Source organism: Ailuropoda melanoleuca, chromosome 11 (genome assembly GCF_002007445.2).
Source record: "Ailuropoda melanoleuca isolate Jingjing chromosome 11, ASM200744v2, whole genome shotgun sequence".
Classification (NCBI taxonomy): domain Eukaryota; kingdom Metazoa; phylum Chordata; class Mammalia; order Carnivora; family Ursidae; genus Ailuropoda; species Ailuropoda melanoleuca.
In genome coordinates, this window is record NC_048228.1 from 25,442,233 (window position 1) to 25,463,055 (window position 20,823).

Below are 20,823 nucleotides of genomic sequence, written 5' to 3' on the forward strand. Positions count from 1 at the left end.
GCAGACCAGCAGTCATTAAAACGGAGACTTTTCTTTTTACTGCCTGATACCTGGAATTTCAGCACATTCTCAGGATCTAGAATAACAAAGCGATCCGGGAGCCTGTTCTCTGACAAGGCCGCTCCTAAGAGCACCGGATACACGTTACATCGTATTCTCTAATCTTTATTCCGCAACACTTTTCTTCCTTAAGTGACCCAGATGCTCCATGGCACATTTTAGGCACAACTGCTACATCTGAAACGTTCCACGTCTGGCTGGTTCTGTCTGCAGTCAAGACGCTGCGCTGCTGGCCGGAGCTGCCGTTGCGGCCTCGCGAGCCCCGCTGTTCAGTGCGGTCAGCAGGTCAACGGCATTACCTGTGCGCTTGTTAGAAATGCAGAATCTCAGGTCCTATCCTAGACCCACCAAATCAGAATTTTCACTTTAACGAAGTTCCGTGTGAGTGGTATACACACGGAAGACAGGGAAGTACTTCCTTAGAAGGTCTGACTTAGGAAATGTGTGGTAGGGATTAGGAATCTACATCCCAAATAAGCATCCTGGGTTACTCTGGTTCAAACGAGCTTCTGACAACAGTTTGAAAAAAATCTGCTTCCTAGTCCAAGTGGTATTCTACTCCTTGCAGTAATCTGAGCCTCCTAGCGAAAACTGGACATGTCCGACACACTCAATTGTAAAGACAATTTCGAAAAGTTAGAAGTTAATAAAATCTTTAATGCATTTTTAAAAGCCAGCATATTCTAAATAAAATAAATACGATTGAGAATCAGAATTCTGTGGGGTACTTTTTCAAATCACACAGCTCACTCTTTTCCTGGGAAAGTGGGATTCTATGACCACTGACGCCTCCCCTAAGGAATCGCTCCTAGAATAAACTACAGTGACCAACAGCAGTGGGAATGGGAAGAGTAAATATCACTGAGTGAGGACAATAAAAGGACAAGGAAAATCACCCCAAATATCACAAACTGATAGATTCACAATTATTAATCTGCTCTTTTTCCTTCCAAACTCTTATATTCATCCAGACATATGTAGACATGTATTTTGTACATAGTTGGGGTCAAATGATACATACAGTTCTGTATCTTCTTTTCACTTACCCTTTTTTATAACATCAGTATTTTCCCAAGGCATTAAATATTTTTCAAAAAACCCCGCTGCATAGTATTTCATTGTATTGCTAGACTAGAAATGCAACCCCCCTAAGTTCCTTTACTTCGGCTTCTACATAAAGTGCTTCTTATTTTCTCTGCTTTGGGATAGCTCCTACCAGCTCTGCTGCCAGATTTTTGTCTTTGGTGCTCGGTCTCCAACTTGTTAGCAATTCCCTGCAGCCTATCTCTGGTGTCCAAACAGGCGTCCCACCAATTCAATCGGCTTTTCTTGCTCCAAGTCTTTCTGCTTTCCCTGACCACTCCCCTCCACCAGACTCGTCCAGAGTCCAAGATCAACCCACTGGTCTCAGAAACCATGATGAGAGCTGACGCGCAGTAATTTGTCCAAAGTCACGTAACTCACAGAGGTGAGGATCCAAACTGGATCTTCTGGTTCGATGTTTTCTCTCCTCAGCAGAGTTAAAAACGCCTCAGTTTCACATGCCTCAACCTTGTTTTCATATTTCCTTGTGATGCCTTTTCACTATTTCCCTACATCATGCTCAAAATTTAGAGATATATTAGAGTTTTCTAGAGAATGTTTGTTTTCAATGACTGCTAAACTGTATCGGGATAAGAGAAAGACCATAATCTGAAATAACTTTCGTCATTAGGGGACAAACTATTAGAATCAACATGTTAAATTTGGCTAGTTCAAGTATTTGAAGAATAACTTAGATTGAGAAAAAGTTGATCCTAACATCTTATTTCATTCTATTCAATAAATATTTTTGAATGCCTACTATGTACCAGCCATTGTGTGACTGTTTCAGGGAAAAACATCTGGGAAATTAATGGCTGCCCACAATATAATATACTTGGCAACAGAGGGAAATGACATAGATTAGAAAAACATGTTTAAAGAAATTCCGCTTATAGTCAATATTGGGTCAGATGTGACTGTTACATATCTTTGGACCCCATCATTTGAGACAGATTTGAAAAATGAACGATGTTCAAAGGGCAACCCAAAAAGATTCCTAAGTGGGTTGAAAAACAGTATTTCTTTCTTTCTTTGAAAAACAGTCTTTCTAAGAAAAGGTTTATGAAACAAATTACTGAGCCCAAACAAGAGACAGTTGAGTAATTTCCAGAGAGTCCTTTGACTACATGGAGTATAGGGTCTGGAGACACTGACCAGTTGTGTCCATCAGCCACAATCACCTGACAATGCTGCACTGGTGAAACTGTAATTTCAAGAACTTAGATCAAATATGAGAAAGACTATCCCTACAGTAATATGGGTTATTGTAAAGGGCTTTAGTCACCCATAGAGATTTGGGATATAGCTGGGATGATTTCTTTAAAACCCTGTAAGGACATCACACTTGGGTAATTAATTGATGTTGGTTTAAATAAAAATTTTTAGGCCCCAAATTAAAATGTGAAAAGGCTGCATTATCATTCCATCTGGATCACTTATTTGAAGTTTAATTTTTTGTTTTGAGCCCCTTTCATTTGTAGCAGTAAAAGGACGAAAATTCCAGCTTCAACGATATTTTGTTTACACCTACGAGAAATGTTTTAAGGGGCTGTTTCTTAAATCCTTTTCATATTAAAAAACGTGCATACCTTCATATAGGCAAACTTTCAAATAATAAAAGTATAAAGGAAAAAATATTTGGGCTAGTCTCAGAAGCTAGGAAATACATATTTTGAGACATTATATCTACACTGACATCATTTGCCTTCTTATTATCATCACATTTTCAGATTTAATAATCCACTGAGTAGAACGCCAATCTCTAAAAAGAAAGGAGGAGGGGTGTAAGAAAGAGGCGAAAATGGTGGAAGCACCACAGTAAAAAAATAAGGAACAATTAGAAAAGAATAGTTTTTAATTCTTAAATATAGATTAAATGTGTCATTATATCAAACTAGCTTTTGTATGGAAAATTCGATTACATGCTGATAATTTATTTTAAAATGCTATGAGTGATCTATTCATTCCTTTGTTCCACAAATAATGTCCAAAGGCCAATTACGGCATGCCAGGCATTATTCTAGGTTCTTGGGACACACCAATGAACAAAACAAAGATCCCTGTCCTCAAAAAATTTGTATTCCAGTAGGGAGATCCAGCAATAGACACAGTAAGTAAGTAAATAAGACAGCACATTAGAAGGTGATAAATGGTATTGAAAAGAGAAAAGCAGTAGCAAGGTGTGCTGGTGCTGGTTGGCAGGGGTCACGGTGTTGCACACGGGTGTCAGGGCAGTCTCCCTGGTGAGCTGACATTTGTGCAAAGAAGTGAGAGAGTGAGCCAAGCTGAGAGCTGGGGGAAGGGTGTCCCAGGGAGAGGGAACGGTTGGAGCAGAAGTCCTAATCCAGGAGCAGTCTGAGGATCAGTGAGGAGGCTGGAGTGGAGTCAATGAGGGCAGAGTGTAAGGAGATGAGATCCCGTAGGACTCCGTGAGACACCGGGAGGGGTTACCTTCCCCTGGAGCCAAGCGCCTGCTGACGCACAGCTTTCCACACTGATGTCTCCTTTCTATTCTCAAAGACCCCTCTAGTCCCTGGGGTGAGAGGGGACGGTGGAAGGGCCAGCGTGGAGGCAGGGAGACTTGCCAAGGGCTCCTGTGGTGCAGGTCCAGGGTTCCGCACTCAGAATGCTGGAATCTGAAAGCTATTTCTGTCACTCAGCCAAATTAGCATAAATACTCCTATCTTTCACTGTAGAAACATGAATCTGTTTCCGTATACATATGTATCTTATTGCTTTTCTAAACTCTGAAAAATTCTGTATTCCACAGCTCATCTGGATAAAGGAATCTGGACCTGCGCTCCCCGGGAAGCAGGGCTTGGGTCGGGGAGGCTGCATGGGAGATGGCGAGAGGCACTCCCGCTTGAAACAGAATTGGAAGGTAAGGCTAACAGCATTTCCATACAGATTGAATGTGGGTATAAAAAGAATAATTTACAAGGACTCGGAGTTCTTTGGCCTTAGCAACTGGTAGGACAGAGGTGTCGTCTCCTGGGGTGGGAAAGGCTGTGGGCAGAATGTGTTTGGGCCGACAATCAGAAACAATTAGACTTGCGGAGTCTGACACACATATTTCCATCTAACTGGAAAGGTTAAACAGGCAGGTGGATATCCAAGTCTGGTATTTGGGGAGAAGTCTGGGTTAGAGATGTATTTGTGTTATCGTTTTCTCCCTTGATGTCCTTTTCCTTGATTTCCTTGATTTGCTTTCCTTGATTTCCTAAAATATCTTTAGTCCTCCTCGGGGGGACAATACATAACTACACACGTACACACACATTATAAAGAAAAGCTCTGTTTCACAACCTCTTCCATTACACAAACATGTATTTTTCAATGTAAAGAAAAATCCAACTGAAGTATAGGGCTGTTTGGACACTTCCCAGCAGTGGCTGTCACTAACATCACCTGAACATTCATGAAATGAGGAGAGCCAAATTCTAGTCTCAGACCCGTGGAGAATAAGGATGGCTTAAGAAATTATTTTGCCAGAAGCGATGAAAATAGTGTTGAAATAAATTCGTGCTAAGTTTCCTTTCTGCTTTCACAGTGAATAAACACTAGGTGATTGTCCTGAATTAAAAACTTAGAACCCTCCCCTTATTCAGAAAACATGCTATAATCACAAGACAGTAAATTAAGAAGTGTCCAAAATGCCCTCGTCCACACTAATGTTCAGCAGCGCTACAGCTGAAGATGACCAGGAGTGGAATCGGATTTGGGGGAGCAGAGTCCAGAGTCAGGACTGCTATCTGTGGCGTGAGGCCACCTTGGCATCCGATCAAGGGAATTCTTCCCAGGGCACGTCTTTAAGATCACACTGTCTTAGAACGAGCGCTCTCAAACATCGTCAAAACTCCACGTTTCCCCAATCTTATCCTGCTAAATTCTCCTGGTGAACTTTCATGTTACTTTTAATTCATATGCGTGTTGATAGAGTTGATGTAGAGAGGAATAATGGAGAGAAAGACATACTTTTTTTTTTTTTTAAAGAGACTGAATGCCAGCGAGTGGGGAGTGGCAGAGGGAGAGGGAGAGAGAATCCCAAGCAGACTCCACACCCAGCATGGAGCCTGGCCCGGGGCTCCATCTCACGACCCTGAGATCATGATCTGAGCCAAAATCCAGAACTGGACGCTTAACCAACTGAGCCACCCAGACACCCCAAGAAAGATACACTTTTTAAAAAGAGAAAATATTAAAAGACTCAGAAAGATGTTGATATCTATGTTTTTATATTAAATTGCCAAGTTTTTATGATCCTATCTTAAGGCAACAGAAAAATATAAGCACTATCCTTACTTCAGCACCATGAATAAACATCGTACTGTATGATGACAAAGAGATGAGAACAAAACAAAGCAGAGGAGTAAGAAAGACACCGCAGAGACAGAGAACAAAGGAAAGGAAGGGAGGGCAGAAGAAAGGCAAAGAGAAGAAAGCTTACAAAAATATCATTTTCAAATAAAACATGTGCATATAAAACACATTACTGGATCTACCATACGATTCCTCTAAAAATTACATTTATTGCCTAGAACATACACAATTACAACTATATCAGAATTAGAGAATTTCAATCTCTCTCTAAATGGACAAGGACCTAGAAGAGAAATTTGAGAGTTACATATAAGCAGAAAGAAGCATTTTCTCTTTTAAAAAAATCACAAATGTCGGTGTTCTTTTCTCGTGGTTAAAAAAAAAAAATTTGCTCAAGTGTTCTATCTAAGGGGGCAAAATCTGTTTCTGTCAGGGAGGAGTGGGAAAAGGGGAAGTGGGGACAGGAGGAGGGAATGCAAAAGGTGGCTAGCAATAAGCACGGTGACACGTGACAGATAAATACAGGGAGTGTTTGCAAGTTGTAAAATTATACATTTTGGAAGAGGAACAACCTCTTCCTCCTTCAAAACTTGCTGCTTTACCTCTAACCTCTATCTCTATGGGTGATACCATCCTTTACCACTCACCCACTGAAAACCTGGGAGTGTCTGATCTGATCTAGCTCCAGTCCTCTACAGCCAACCACCAGGGCACAGCAAGCTCAAGGGACAGCTGTCTGGTCTTCTCCTCAACCCTCCGGTTTACGGGCAGGTTACTGCATATGCGAACCTGCTTCCTACCTCTGTGCCTTTGGTGTGCTGTCCCTGAACTACAGTACCTGCCTTTCCTCATGCTCTGTGCCCCGCCCACACGATACTTCCTGCCCAGAGGCTGATTAGATCTCTAATCTCCCTCGTTAACACGGTACCCCAGTTATCTTCTGGGCACCATCGTACCCACCAGATTACACCTCATCTGCTCTATCTTTGTAAATCCAATGCCTAATACAGGGCCTGAAATTCTAAAACATACTCAAAAATGTTTCCTGATTAAATGAACAATTAGATTAAAAGTTATATGGGATGTGATATAGTTAGGTTCCCCATCTCTGAGAGTTTTTGAATAAATCTAAATATGTTAGGAGAATTTTCACACTGGCCAGGAAATGAGATCTACCATATGACTTTGTGATATTCCTTCCATTTCTACATACATTGTAATTTGTCCAGTTGACTGCCTTTTATGATATTTAACAATAAAGACATCTGACTTATACTTTGTACAGCTAATTGTTTTTATGTCACATTCATGTTCAAGGCGTGACCTATGATCGCAATGTCTTCGTAAAGAGCTTATTAAAAACGTGCTAATGCAAAAGACCCTGAGTAGCCAAAATAATCCTGAGAAAGAGCAAAGCAAGAAGCATCATGCTTCCCGATGTCAAGCTATACTGTAAAGCTATAGTCATCAAGACAGTATGGTATCGGCATAAAAACAGATTCACAGACCAATGCAACAAAATCAATAGTGCAATGGTCAACTAATCAGTGATCAACTGATATTTGACCTGGCAGCCAAGAATACTCAATGGAGAAAAGACAGTCTTTTCAACAAATGGTTCTGGAATAACTGGATATTCACATGCAAAAGAATGAAAGTAGACCCTTATCTCATATAACATAAACATATTAACTCAAAATTGATTAAAGACTTGACCACAGGACCTGAAACCATGAAACTCCTAGAAGAAAATATAGGGAAAAACTCCTTGACGTGGGACTTGGCAATGAATTTTTGGATGATACACCTAAAGCACAGGCAATAAAATAAAAAACCAGGTGGGACTGCAGCACACGAAAAATCTCCTGCATGGCAGAGAAACCATCAACCAAATGAAAAGACAACCTATGGAACGGAGAAAAATATTTGAAAACAATATATCTGATATGGGGCTAATATCTAAAATACACAGGGAACTCCTACGACTCAATAGCAAAAAACCCCAACTAATCTGATTAAAAATGGGCAGAGGACCTGAATAGACATCTTTCTAAAGTGGACACACAGATGGGCAACAGACACATGAAAAGAGGCTCAACATCACTAATTATTAGGGAAATAAAGCCACAGCGAGATACCACTTTGTGCCTGTTAGAATGGCCATTATCAAAGAGACAAGAGGTGAAAAGAGAACCCTAGTGCACTGTTGGGGGGAACGTGAATTAGTGCAGCCACCATGGAAAACAGTATGGAGGTTCCCCCTAAAATTAAAACTAGAACTGCCACGTGATCCAGCAATTCCACTTCTGGGTATTTCTCCAAAGAAAATGAAAATATGTCAAAGAGGTATCTCCACTCCTGCGGTCCCTGCAGCATTATTCACAATAGCCACAACATGGAAACAACCTAAGTCTCCATCAATGGGTGAGTGGATAAAGGAGGTGTGATATCAATACACAATGGGATAGATACACAATTCAGCCTTTAAAAAAAATGAGAAAATCCTGCCATCTGAGACAGTGTGGATACACCTGAGGCATTATGCTAAGGGAAGTAGGTCAGATAAAGAAAGACAAATACCATATGATCTCACATACTATATGTAAAATCTAAATAAAAAAAAAACTTACAGAAAATGGTCCGATTTGTGATTACCAAGGGTGTTGTGTGGGGGAGGGAGAACTAGAGAAAAGTAGTCAAAAGGCACAAAACTCCACTTATCAGCTCCATAAGTACTAGGGATATAACGTACAATGTTATGACCACAGTTGACACTACTGTAGGACTTCTATGAAAGTTATCATGAGAGTAAATCCAAAGACTTCTTATCACAGAAAAATTCTGTTCTTGTTTCTTTTGTACGTATATGAGATGATGGATGTTAACTTACTGTGGTCAGTATTTCCCGATCTATGTAGGTCAGATCACTGTGCTATACTATATACACTATGCTTAAACCTATATGGTGCTGTACGCCAATTATATCTCAACACAACTGGAAGAGAAACCACTCCAAAACATGTGCTAACATTTCTAAGACTTACTGAACACGTCCCCTCTGGGTTTCTGAGGATCTGTCTGTATCCTGTTGTCAACAGTAATCCATCTTGGAGAGGTAGTGGCGACAGGTGTTACAGGGGTTAGGCTGGTGCTTGGGCTTTCTGGGCTTGTTGCTGGTGGAGATGTTCCAAGGTCTGTGAATGGGGGTGGGGTCGGCTCTGGTGTTGGCCTTGGTGCAGGTCTTATTGTTGGCTTCGAAGTGGGCCTGCTGGTAATAATAGGAGGAATATATGGTGTCTTCAGAGGCCACCTAGTACTTCCAACATCAGGAATCCAGTTACTGTGTCCTCCATCACCCTTTGAAATGGTACCATTTCCCTTTGGTATGTGAATTGGACCTGAAGGTTCAATCATGACTTTTGGAATATCTGAAAGAGTCAAAAGATTTAAATTAGTGTGTAACCCTCTCTCTCTCTGAAAGTTTGGTTGTGGAATCAAATTGTGAAAAACATTAGAATATCTCATGCCAACTAGGCTGACTTTTCACATTTAGAATATTCCCCTGCTGTGTCATGCTGTTTTCCAAATAACAACTATGCGTGTGTAGTTATATGATTGTAGATATATATTCATACACACATATCCACCCTGTGGATATATGCAAAAATTATACTGGCATTCCTGTAATGGATATGTATTATTTACAACACAAAGAATTTCAAGTATTTGTAAAATGGAAATAGACAACAATCCTTGAGATGTTTAAAATGCAAAAACATTCTAAGGTTTTTAAAATATGAGAAATGTTTGTTAAGAAACTATGTAGGGCACACATATACTATACAATCATGTTTTGAATAATCTAAAGACCAATACTTTTCTCTTCCATATTCTATATAAATTCAACTCATGCAAAATATGTTCATTCAATGTTCCATATATGTTTTTTAAAGATCTTATTTATTTATTTGAGAGAGAGTAAGAGAGCATGAGCAGGGGGAGCAAAGAGAGAGGGAGAGAGAATCTCAAGCAAACTCCATGCTGAGCATGGAGCCAGAAACGGGGCTCGATCTCACGACCTCAAGATCATGACCTGAGCAGAAACCAAGAACTGGACACTTAATCAACTGTGCCACCCAGGCGCCCCTAAATGTTCTGTATATTTTTTAAGTTAGTTTGCATTCCCCCTTAACTAATTTATTCAACTGCTTAAAAAAAAAAACAAACTTCAGAGGTCACCGTGATGATCTGTGGACTCTTTTTCTGTGATTATCTTCACCAAAAGGAATTAATATTTAATCTTCCTGGAATGATATACTCCAGGCTTGGAGTATGACTACATGACCCTTCAAAAATCCTTTAATTCCCATGATTTTAAGTCTCACGATTTTCAGTAAATATTTTACTCCAAAACTTTAAAAATTATCTATCGTCATATGAAATGTATGCTAAATTATGGTCTTTAATTTGTAAAACTTTCATCTTGGAGGTTATTTTTTTCATGTTTATCTACTAACACAGCCATACTCCAAACAGAGCTTTTAAGGATTTAAAAAGCAAAACTGCCCTAAATTTAGAGGAAATAAATATTGGAATGATTTTTTTAATAGTAGAATTAGGAGATATAAAACAGAGGAACAAAAAAAGTAGTATATATTCAGATTTCCCCTCTGTCATAATGTAATGTTAATGACAAACATTCATTTCTGATTGTAACAAAATCAAATTCTCAGGAAGAGCTCCATCATTTCTTGCCAGCCAAAGGGAAGCTATTGAGAGATTTTAGCAAAGGAATTGATGCATTTAAGATTAGAATGTATTACTGAGTCTTTAATTTTTTAAAAATACTGAGCAAGTGACTTGACTTCAGAAAATACAGACTAACATTATTAGCTACAAAAAGTATACTTTTTGGATAATTAACCCTGTTCTTCATCTCCCCAGTACTGGGCTTCATGGAATCCCGTACTTCCTGCTAGAATTCAAAGCTGGGGGACGACCATTACTCACACACACAATTCAGTCCGTCACCCTCGTATCCTTCTTTACATTTACACTTGTAGGACCCGTGTACGTTGTAACATCGAGCAAAGCGGCTGCACTGATACTGACCGAGGGCGCATTCATCTATATCTGCACCAGGAAGTGGGAAAAGAAGAAGTTTATTCGGGAGAGAAGTATGATGGCATCAAAAATATACAGTTTCAAAAAAAAATTTTTTTTGTAAGGTCCACATAAAACCAGCAGATAAACGGAAGAGACAAAGTACTCGTGCATCCAGAACCACCAAATGGTTGCACGGGCTTCTGTTTAACGTAATGCCGGCACCCTCCCCTGCCTCTGACTTCCCGTCACCACCGCAGGGAAGAGAGCTTCCACGTCCCAGGAAGAAACAAAACAAAGTGACGCCTGAGGTCCGTTACCGTGACACTGGTATCTGCCCGCGATGTACATGAGGTCAAAGCCTTTACGACACTTGCAGATGTAACTCCCAAAAGTGTTGACACACTGCCGAAATCGAGGGCAGGAGACTCTCCCAGTAGCACATTCATCCACATCTAGAAACAAATCAGCTGTGTCTTAGAAGGAGCCGCAGCACGTTCAGATGGAATGGATTTTAAAATAAACGTCGGCAAACGGCTGCCTGGCACGGCAGGCTCATCACAAATGGTATCCAGCTGGTTGTCCTGACAGGCAACATAAATTCCACATCTCCAAATTTCAACCTCCCTCCCCAGCAGAGCTGCCCTGTTCCTGCTCCATCTGTCTGCGCAGACGGCGCCCGTATCCACTAGCTGCCCCGACCGGAAACATGAGGCATCGTTAACTACCCTATTTCCCATAACCCAAAACCATCAGGCCCAGTGAACCAGGCCCAGCCTGCCCTTCACCACCTTCCAGGTTAGACTGTGACCGGAGCCTCCGAACTGGTCTTTTCCCCGCTCATCTTACTCCCTCCAGAGCATTCCCACTCAACTGTCCAAATGTTTTATTGAAACCTAAGATTGGAATATTAAAACTCAACTGTTCTACTTGCTTTTTAAATTAAATCCTCATTCGTCATGCTGTCCGTGAGCGCCCCGCACTAACTATGTAGTCCTTACGTACCCCCCTGGTCGTGTGTCAAGCCGCCGCCCCTCGTACTCACTCCGCATGGAAGCCACACAGCCTGCTTTCTTTCTAAGCCTCACGCAGGCCGGCCCCTGCTCTCTCTCACGGCAGTGCCCTGCGCTGTGTCCACCTGCTTGGTGACTCTTCACACGGCCAGTGGGCCAGGTCTTACTGAAGGGCTTTCCTTGACCATTACTTTCTAAAATAGACCCTTTGTGTTTTCCTCTTCGTACCTCATATTGACATTTAATATTGTTTGTAATTTTATTCGGTATTTGTTTCTTTTCTGTGCCCCCTATTAGACAGTCAGCTTTGTGGGGATCAAAATCTTGTCTGCTGTCCACTACTATACATCCTAGCATTCGGCACCGCCCCTGAAATACAGGAAGCGCTAAATACATCTCTCGAACCACTATTACCTCTGTTTGTGGAGGACACGCTCCACGCTAGGCACCCTGCTCAGCTCTTGCACACACAATTCCATTCAGTCCTTACAGTGGCTCTATGCGGCGCTGCTCCCATTTCAAAGATGACGAGACTCAAGCTCAAAGGAAGGAAGTCTCTTGCCCAAGGTTACATATCAAGCACACGGCAGCACTAGCTTTGAAATCAAAGCCCAGACTGGTAACCACAATCCTGGGCGGTCTAATTTACAGGGAAAAAATCCAGCTCTTTAGTGCAGAATGTACAGTCTAGCCCTGCCTCCCTACTCAGCTTCACCCCTCACTGCTTCTTAACATTCTAGAACTACTGCGCTCTTCTGCATTCCCTGAATACGGTGCTCTTTTAAACTTCAGAGCCTTTGCACATCTGGTTTCCTCTGCCTGAAGCTTCCTCCTGTCCCTCATGTTTAGGGAAACAAGGTTTCCATTATCCATTCACAGAGACAGGTCCTCTCCAGAGACATGTACTGTCTTCTAAGGACAGCACTGCCTGATGTAGGTAACTGCCTCTTTTCCTTATACCCATCACCTTTCACGTTCTCCTTTTATCCTGCAGGGGCTGCCGACAGAGATGCTTGATTTTACAACTCACCCACACAGGTCCTCCCATCAGGCGCCAGCTGTAGGCCGGGAGAGGGGCACTGGCACCGTATCTGTCCTTTGACAACATCACAGCCATACTGACAGTTTGCCATGGAGCACGTCAGGGCACCTGGAAAGAGTGTGAGTGGCTCACTCAGAGAGGCAAAGGGCAAATTCTGTAACTGAAATAACTGGTCTTTTATTATTTTTTTTACTTGACACTAAATCAACAATGAAGACAAAAATGCCTCAATTATCCAACAGTCATTATTCCTCATCGGAGGAAGATCTTTAATGCATTTGAAAAATGAAAAGACAAATATAAAACTTAATCTCACATAGATTATCTGGAAATTTTCCCAGTGGCCAAGGAAAGTGGAGGATTGAGGTTATTTTCTGGATTATTCAAGCTAAATGCCGGTCTTCACTAAAACATCCAATTAACTTTCCCAATCTCCCACTAAATTTTTCTAGGGACAGTAGGAGACTTCTTACTGGGTCATACAACGTTAGAGAATTCTAACATCACTGCCACATGGTTTTAAACATGAATTCACCTACTTCTAAAGGTTCCATGTTAAATTTGCAATACTGATTAACTGAACTTTTTAATAAAATACAACCCAGTTAGAGATAACTGATAATTAACTAATTGATAACTACCTTAACAGATAAGTCAGTAAAAATAACAAGCAAGTTCTCCATTGTCAGAGATCATGGAAACACAAACTCAATCCAACGTTCAGCCTACAGAAAATTTCAGGGCATTGTCCATCTTATAAACACATCCAAATGATAGTAGGACAACATGACACATTTACTTCTCACAAAGACACATGAACTCTAATGTTACTGGAATCCTTCATTTTTTCATTTGATGTAGATTTTGTTTTTAAGAAAAGTGCTATCTTAGTCTTTAGACTATTAGAAAGTTAGAACTGTAAAAGTGAAGTGAGAAGGTACTTATGAATGGTTCACGCTCAGTCAACAGACTCGATGGCTTCTCTACCGGCTAATGGTTTAGCGTCCATGCTTGTGAACAGCAACACAGTCCTCACATAGGCACTAAGGCTCTTTTTCTAGCTGGAACAGTTCTTTGCCCAGATAGAAGACAGGCAAAAATGTGTTGGGAAAAACACTAGAAAATATGCTTAGTTTTACGATTCTTAAATACCACTTCCAAATCAAATTAATACCCACACCCGTGGCAAAATAATGCTAGACATGTCAAATGGGCAACTTTCATGTTGACTTTCCATTCCTGAGGCACACACATAAATACATGCTCACATCCTGGTTAGGGGGCCTGGGAGGCTATTTTCACACACCCTATCAGAGCGCAACGTGAGATCAAGCCAGAGCACTTATGAAACAGTTAAGATTCTTGACATACTTGAGCAGGACCCATCTGGCATGAGCATAAATCCGCTGAGACAGTAGCACTTGTAGCTGCCGTAAGTATTCATGCATCTGTGCTTGCAGGGCCGCGGCTTCAGGCCACACTCATTTAGATCTGGAAAGGACGGGGTTGATGCAGCAAAATGAGAAAACCTCAACACTAATGTAAAGCCATTTAAAATACCTCTCTATATTGAAGAATGAACAAGAAAAGTCGGACAAGCTGCAGCAACCAGGCGTTAATGTAAGAGATAGAGCCCGTTTCTACCGTCTTCATTTCCATGCTGGTTACACTAGGGGTGAGCAAGAGCCTTCCTGTCAGGAAGGACCAAATGCCTCTAACAACGAGAGGGCTGTGTGACTTTCTGGAGCTTAGATTACGTAGTACCTGTGGTGTCTGTCCACGAAGGACAGTTGGAAAAATTCTCCTCACAGACACATGCCTACCTGATCCCCCCCCACCATCCTCCTCATGGGTGGAGGCGCCCTGCTACCTACCTACCTGACTCCACTATCCAAATACCTGAGGTTACTATTAGCCTCACTCCTGACTATGGGATCTTCCTCTTTCGATTTCCTTCTGTCTCTGTTTAAAAAAAAAAAAAAACTCTGTGAGGCTGAGTTTACAGGAAGTATTTATTTATTTTTTTAAAGATTTTATTTATTTATTCGACAGAGATAGAGACAGCCAGCGAGAGAGGGAACACAAGCAGGGGGAGTGGGAGAGGAAGAAGCAGGCTCATAGCAGAGGAGCCTGATGTGGGGCTCGATCCCACAACGCCGGGATCAAGCCCTGAGCTGAAGGCAGACGCGTAACCGCTCCGCCACCCAGGCGCCCCCTACAGGAAGTATTTTAAAACACTCGACTGCTTTGACCTTTCCTAAGGAGAGCTCTATTTTCAGAGGGTAAGAGCTGCATGAATCAGAGGGATCACTATTGTGGTTTCTCTTGTTCAATCTTACAGGTTCTATACTGATCTCAGATTAAAGAAGAAATTTCAGTTTCCTGCTTTACTGATGTATTCAGGTCACAAAATAAACAAACCACCCAAAAACCTACCCTCCAACATATTTTCATTCGTTTGGCAGTTAAAGGCATATGGAAATACAAAGGGATGATACATAATGGACTATTACTATGGATTTTTGGTTTGTTGGTTTAAATCTCAACATAAATTAATAAAGTCAACATAAGAATTTTCTAGCCCAAGTTGAATACTGCTTCAGATGAACATAAAACTCATAGTGACAAACACTAAAATGGTAATGCCCAAAATATAGGCTTCATTAAACAGAAATATGACATGTTTATTTTGTCTGGAACTGCCAGCGTAAGCACCTGATTAGATAAACTATCCATTAATCCGTGTCACCAAATCAGATTTATAGATCTATCAGGTGGCAAAGGTGTTTTAATCTAATGAAATTTAAATTTGACCTGCTCATTTATTGCAAATCTATACATTTCACTTAATTAAACCACCAAATTACACTGTTTTAAGACCACCTAATAATTATTACGTTTATAAATGTTTTCAATGTTTTCATATTTTATTGACTTTCCAACTTGGTCGTTTTCTAACCTTAACACAACAGTGAGCAGGTCCCCAGCTGGGCGAACCCTAGGAAGATTAACTACGTAAACCAAATACCTTCATCATCTCCTTTGCTTTCTTCAATTCTCTACTTTATTGTCTTGTGCCCAGTCAAGGGCATTCAAAACAGAATCACATTTTAAAATATATTGTTTTAAAATTTTCTCAAAGAAAGTGCTTTGCAGACTACAGTATCAACACAAAATTACTTCTCCTTCTGTTAAATGAAGGAAAAATTTTAAATCAAGGAAGAAAGAGAAACTCTACCTCTCATATTCTTCTACCTTGAATTTCAATATTTACTAAAAATTAGAGTCAGAGAATCTTTTCTCACGTTCTGAGAGAAGTTAATTATCATTCCTAATACATCCATACATCCCCGCGGATACACACCTGGCTTTGGTAAGTCCCTGATTGATATTAAATGGTATTTAAATCGGAGCACATTATTAGAGAAAGGCTTTGTTTTAAATATTTTTTGCACTAAGCAAATATAAAACAGAACAGTACAACAAAGCCAGAGAGTACGACTGAATCCTGTATCTCAAGGGAAGGATACTGATGGATAGAAACTGTGTCAATGAAGAACACTTAGGCTTATTTTTAAAGAGCCACGGAAACGTTGTGGGTTCCTGACAGGAACTGGTCAGAGGTTTGTAGATCTAAGCAGCTCATATATAAGGAAAACTTATGCTGATGAAAATGTCTTTATTCACCCTGTTCATGAACTAAAGCTGAGGCCAAGCTGAGGCAGCTCTAGTCTGGACTAATGAAGAACCCCTCAAGATTGCTAGGAGAAGCGTTTTCATGATCCAGACTGGGGCTACTGGTGGTCTTCAGTCCAGATTTATCCTTCCCTTTCCATGAGAAAAAGCACTTTGAGGTTAAAAGAATCATGAAACTGAAAGGAAGTGAAAAACAATGTCGTAATTCAAAAACAAACAAAAATAACCCCTCACCTGGAAATCGCTCTTTAAAATAATACGGTAGAGGAAATACACACACAGCCTTCAATGGGTAAATGTAGAGACATTTGTTGGCTGTCTTACTATTATTAATTTGACACATAAGTACCCAAATACACCGAAAGCCATTTGAGAAAAGCCGAACTCGAACAGCTGGTGATGGGGTGGCTGATACTCCCGGGCAGCTGGCTGGCGCTGAGGTCTCCAGCGACTGCCATCACTGCCCATCTGCTACAGGCATGCGTGTCCTAAAAACTTCACACTGACCCTTCCAAAAACCACTGCAGAAATTATGAAATAGAATTCCACAATAATCCACGTTATCAATATTTACCAAATATCAGACTTCTGCTAAAGCAGGGAGCTTCCAAAGATTAAAAGCATCTGGTGTCCTGGTGATGACCTTCTTTTTCTCAATTTTCTTCAGGGCTTCTAGTCTATTATTATCATAACTTTATTTTCTTATTGACCCAATGCCTTATAAAATGGAGCTAATACGTACTGCTTCCAAAATCTCGTAGACCACTGACCTAGTAATGCTTGTGTTACTATCAAGTCAGAAATTCAAAAACACTTCCAATTTATAGTAAACTCTCCTATAATAATAAACAGAACGATATAAAGAACAAACTCTGGATCACACTTTCTCAATCTTAAAAGCTGATTAAAAAGAACCTAGGAAAGAAAACTTTAGCGTATTTACTTAAATTCACTCTAATCTTGCTCTTTCTCTAGAAGTTTACGACATAAATTATAAAGAAAATCTATAATAAAAAATAATGAATTCAGTCATGGACCAATCTTATCAAAAGATATCACTTTGTAATTAAACTGCTTACATTTCAAATGCTTTAATCACCGAGTATACATTCTTAAAGAACATCTATTACAGTGAGGAGTATATTTAAGCAGGCTGATGGATTCAGGAGCTTGGGGAGGTGGGATGTGGGGGGGTAAGAAGAGAGCTAGTCCAGAACAAAAATGCAAGCTGCACAGCATTATAATTACATTTTAGGAAAAAAAAAAGAATCAGAAATTTTATTAGCATGCGGACACTGAAAAGTAGCTTGAAAAATCTAGAATAGACGCACTGAATAAGATAACCCAATGGATTTTTAAGGAAAATAATCTTTCATTCAGGTAATGCATTTGGGCTTTTTTTTTTTCTTTGACCCTCAAACTGGGCATTTCCCAGAAATTTAACCTTTTTCATTTCATATGACTAAAGTGGAGGTCACAGGCAAACAGACATCAGTGTGTCAACTGCTGTAATTTTTATTCTTTAAATCATCACTGTTGAAATTAATCCTATTGCCCTACTTCTTGATGCAGACGATAAGCGAGTGCATTAAGCTCCCGATCAGCGAGACAGTAATTAATAACTTTAACTACCTTAATTCAGCCATTCGAAGCTCCTAAATCTATCAGCGGATGAAGGGCACAGTCTTTTTAGAACAAAAACTGTAAAATCATGCTGCCACCTAACTTCTGTACAAAACTCTCCACCACAATGAAAACAAGGGTAGTTTTGGTGCTCCTGTTCCCACACCAGCCCTGAAGCTGACTAAGGGCAGGAATTACTCTCCCCCTGGTCCTATTTGGTCTGCTGGGACTCAGACACATTAAATGACTTTCCCATCATCACACAGCCCCTTAAAGGCTACACGGAGCCAGAACTTTGGCTTTCTAATGTTACAAAATGTACACCAAAAGAAGGAAGCTCACGTGCAGTTTGATTTCCAGGGTGACCTAACACTCTATGCTCCAGATATGGTGGCACGGAAGAGGACTTCCCCACTTCTGAAATCGACTTAGCAAGAGCCATCAAAACCCCAATCTCCGTGCTTTGGAATTCCTGACTTCACCTATGAAAATAAAAGTGACTTTGCCATCTGATTTTTAGGAAACATTCTGGAACCCAGGAAAGGAAAAGAGAAGCAATATTTGATGCAGTGAAAGGACAGCGGAGGCTCCAGGCTTTTCAGAGCACAGAGAATCAGCAGCAGGTATTCCTGCAGCTTGCTTTACATGCTCAGGATGCTGAAGGTTGGGTCCTCCGGGGCTGGTCTTCAGAACATTTGCAAGAAGTGACAAAACTGCAGAAAGCCGTGCAGGTGGGGGTGCAGCCCACCTGACATAATGCACGCTCACCCCTTGAAGGTAAACTTGTGGCTTGATGATCCAGGGGTTGGAAAAGAGGCTGTTCACTGCCTTGGTCAAGAGGAGTTGAGTAGAAGTGCTCATCTTCACACCAGGAAGAAGGTAATAAGAGTCAACTTTGAACTGATGTCATTTTTAGCCCTAAAAATCTTTATAAGTATATATTAAACAATTACATAAAGTCGGTGGAGTGCAAAAAGAATGCTTTACATGCTTTTGAAAAATGGGTTTCTAGTTCATCCAGTTTCTCTTTTTAAAATCTGAATTTGTTTTCCTTAAAATTTATCACTGCCATCTTGCCTCCCAAAAACACATGTACATTTTACACACATGCACACACACATACATCATTTTCATACCAAATAACCACCAAAGAAGAGATGGTCATTTTTTAAAGCATTATGTTAGGTATCAACAAAGGGAAAACTCAGCAGATTATACGAATATTGATTACAACCAACTGCTGTTTAGTGACACTGAGGTCTTAAATGTCCAACTTGAAACTTTTTCCTCTATTATTATGTTGTCCAATAGTTTAAAATACTCCAAAATTATGCACAAAGTTATGATTTGCATAAAGAATTGATTTAAGAAAATAGCATGATAGTTCATCAATGTTTTCATTCAAATGTAAGAACTTTTATTTAGGTCCCATTTAGTACGGATATAGAATAAGCTTCCTACAAAGAAGGTTAACTATTGCCATTATTAACTTACCAAAACAGTACACGAAGGTAAGACTCAAAAGTAGAGTCAAAAAGGCAATCACACCCTGTTTTAAGATTTTCGTAGTACCAACAGCTAAACTTTCAAATGAAACGAACATTGGTTTCTGGGTTGAAATCACCCATCTTTCAAAAAGTAAGGCTGTCAGAAATTACCTTAATATTAGGGGTAAGAAAGGCAATCAACTTTCAGATTTTCCTAGGCCGCCAAAGTTTACTGTATGGTTCTGGGCTACAAGATCCCAGTACTTTTCTTGGGGTGAGGAATTCAATGTATGAAACATAAACTTTGTCAAAATATTAGGAATTAGGGGCGCCTGGGTGGCACAGCAGTTAAGCATCTGCCTTCGGCTCAGGGCGTGATCCTGGCTTCTGGGATCGAGCTCCACATCAGGCTCCTCCGCTGGGAGCCTGCTTCTTCCTCTCCCACTCCCCCCTGCTTGTGTTCCCTCTCTTGCTGGCTGTCTCTATCTCTGTCGAATAAATAAATAAAATCTTTTTAAAAAATATTAGGAATTAATATTTATAAATTGTTTCTTCTGAAATCATTATAAAGCACATCATGCATTCAAAAACCTGTCTTTCATTTCTGAAAATATGCAATGATAGGACGTATTACACAATAAAAATCATTCCCTAATGGGAAAGTTATAAAAAGGTTATTATCTATAACAGTATCCCTTTTTGGCTGAAGGGGAAGAAAATTTGTATGGGTACAGAGACCCAAAGAAGGGAGACTATGCATGAATAAAATTCCCAGAGAAATCAGGTGGGGAAAAAAAGCAAATCTTGCCAGAGTACAGGTTAGAATTTCATTATTGTGAAGGGCACCATGTGCTGTATAGAGTTTGCTAATGATCAGTCCAAGCCTATGATTTTACATGTCATCGAGCTACGGCAAATCCAGAAATGACTCCGAGGGAAAAGCAAGCCACCAGCAGCAGATTCACACAAATCTTGTGACAAGGCTGTTAAATTAAGCCAGTTCCCACGTGGGCTCACCCTGCTCTTTCGGCTGCTCCCAGGCAGCTCTGATCACACTGGTTAAACGCTGACGGTTTAACGCAAGCTGTTCATGCTACCAATCAAGTTTCCAGCAGATTATTTCTTACAGTACGCCACTTGCAACAAATTTTTTTAGCAAATCCTTGCCTACACAGAAACCTACTTTTTTTTGCTCTTTTATTTATTTTTATTATTATGTTCAATTAGCCAGCATATAGAAACCTACTTTTAATCAGAACCTAATTCTCAGTTCTGTGAAATCATTTCAAATATACCTTTTCTTAACATTTCTCTCCTCAAGAAAAAGGAAACCTGTTTGAATTCCCATATTTCTGAGGCATATTTGCCAGTTTCTTAAGATGTATGGTCCAGATAA

The 20,823-nt window shown here is 40.3% G+C and overlaps 1 protein-coding gene across 4 annotated transcripts in view; it reads right to left on the reverse strand.

Moving 5' to 3' along the window:
• Positions 1–20,823, reverse strand: part of NPNT (nephronectin) — a 79,772-nt gene that overhangs the window by 21,342 nt on the left and 37,607 nt on the right. For 2 of the 4 annotated variants that reach the window (XM_011231135.3, XM_011231136.3), the window contains 6 exons: positions 18,709–18,801; positions 13,993–14,112; positions 12,610–12,729; positions 10,887–11,021; positions 10,474–10,596; positions 8,508–8,891 (listed from right to left, as the gene is read on the reverse strand). In XM_011231135.3, the coding sequence (XP_011229437.1) occupies positions 8,508–8,891; positions 10,474–10,596; positions 10,887–11,021; positions 12,610–12,729; positions 13,993–14,112; positions 18,709–18,801 (975 nt within the window). The remainder of the gene's footprint in view (positions 1–8,507; positions 8,892–10,473; positions 10,597–10,886; positions 11,022–12,609; positions 12,730–13,992; positions 14,113–18,708; positions 18,802–20,823) is intronic. The other 2 variants (XM_002924296.4, XM_011231137.3) reach the window with 1 other exon arrangement.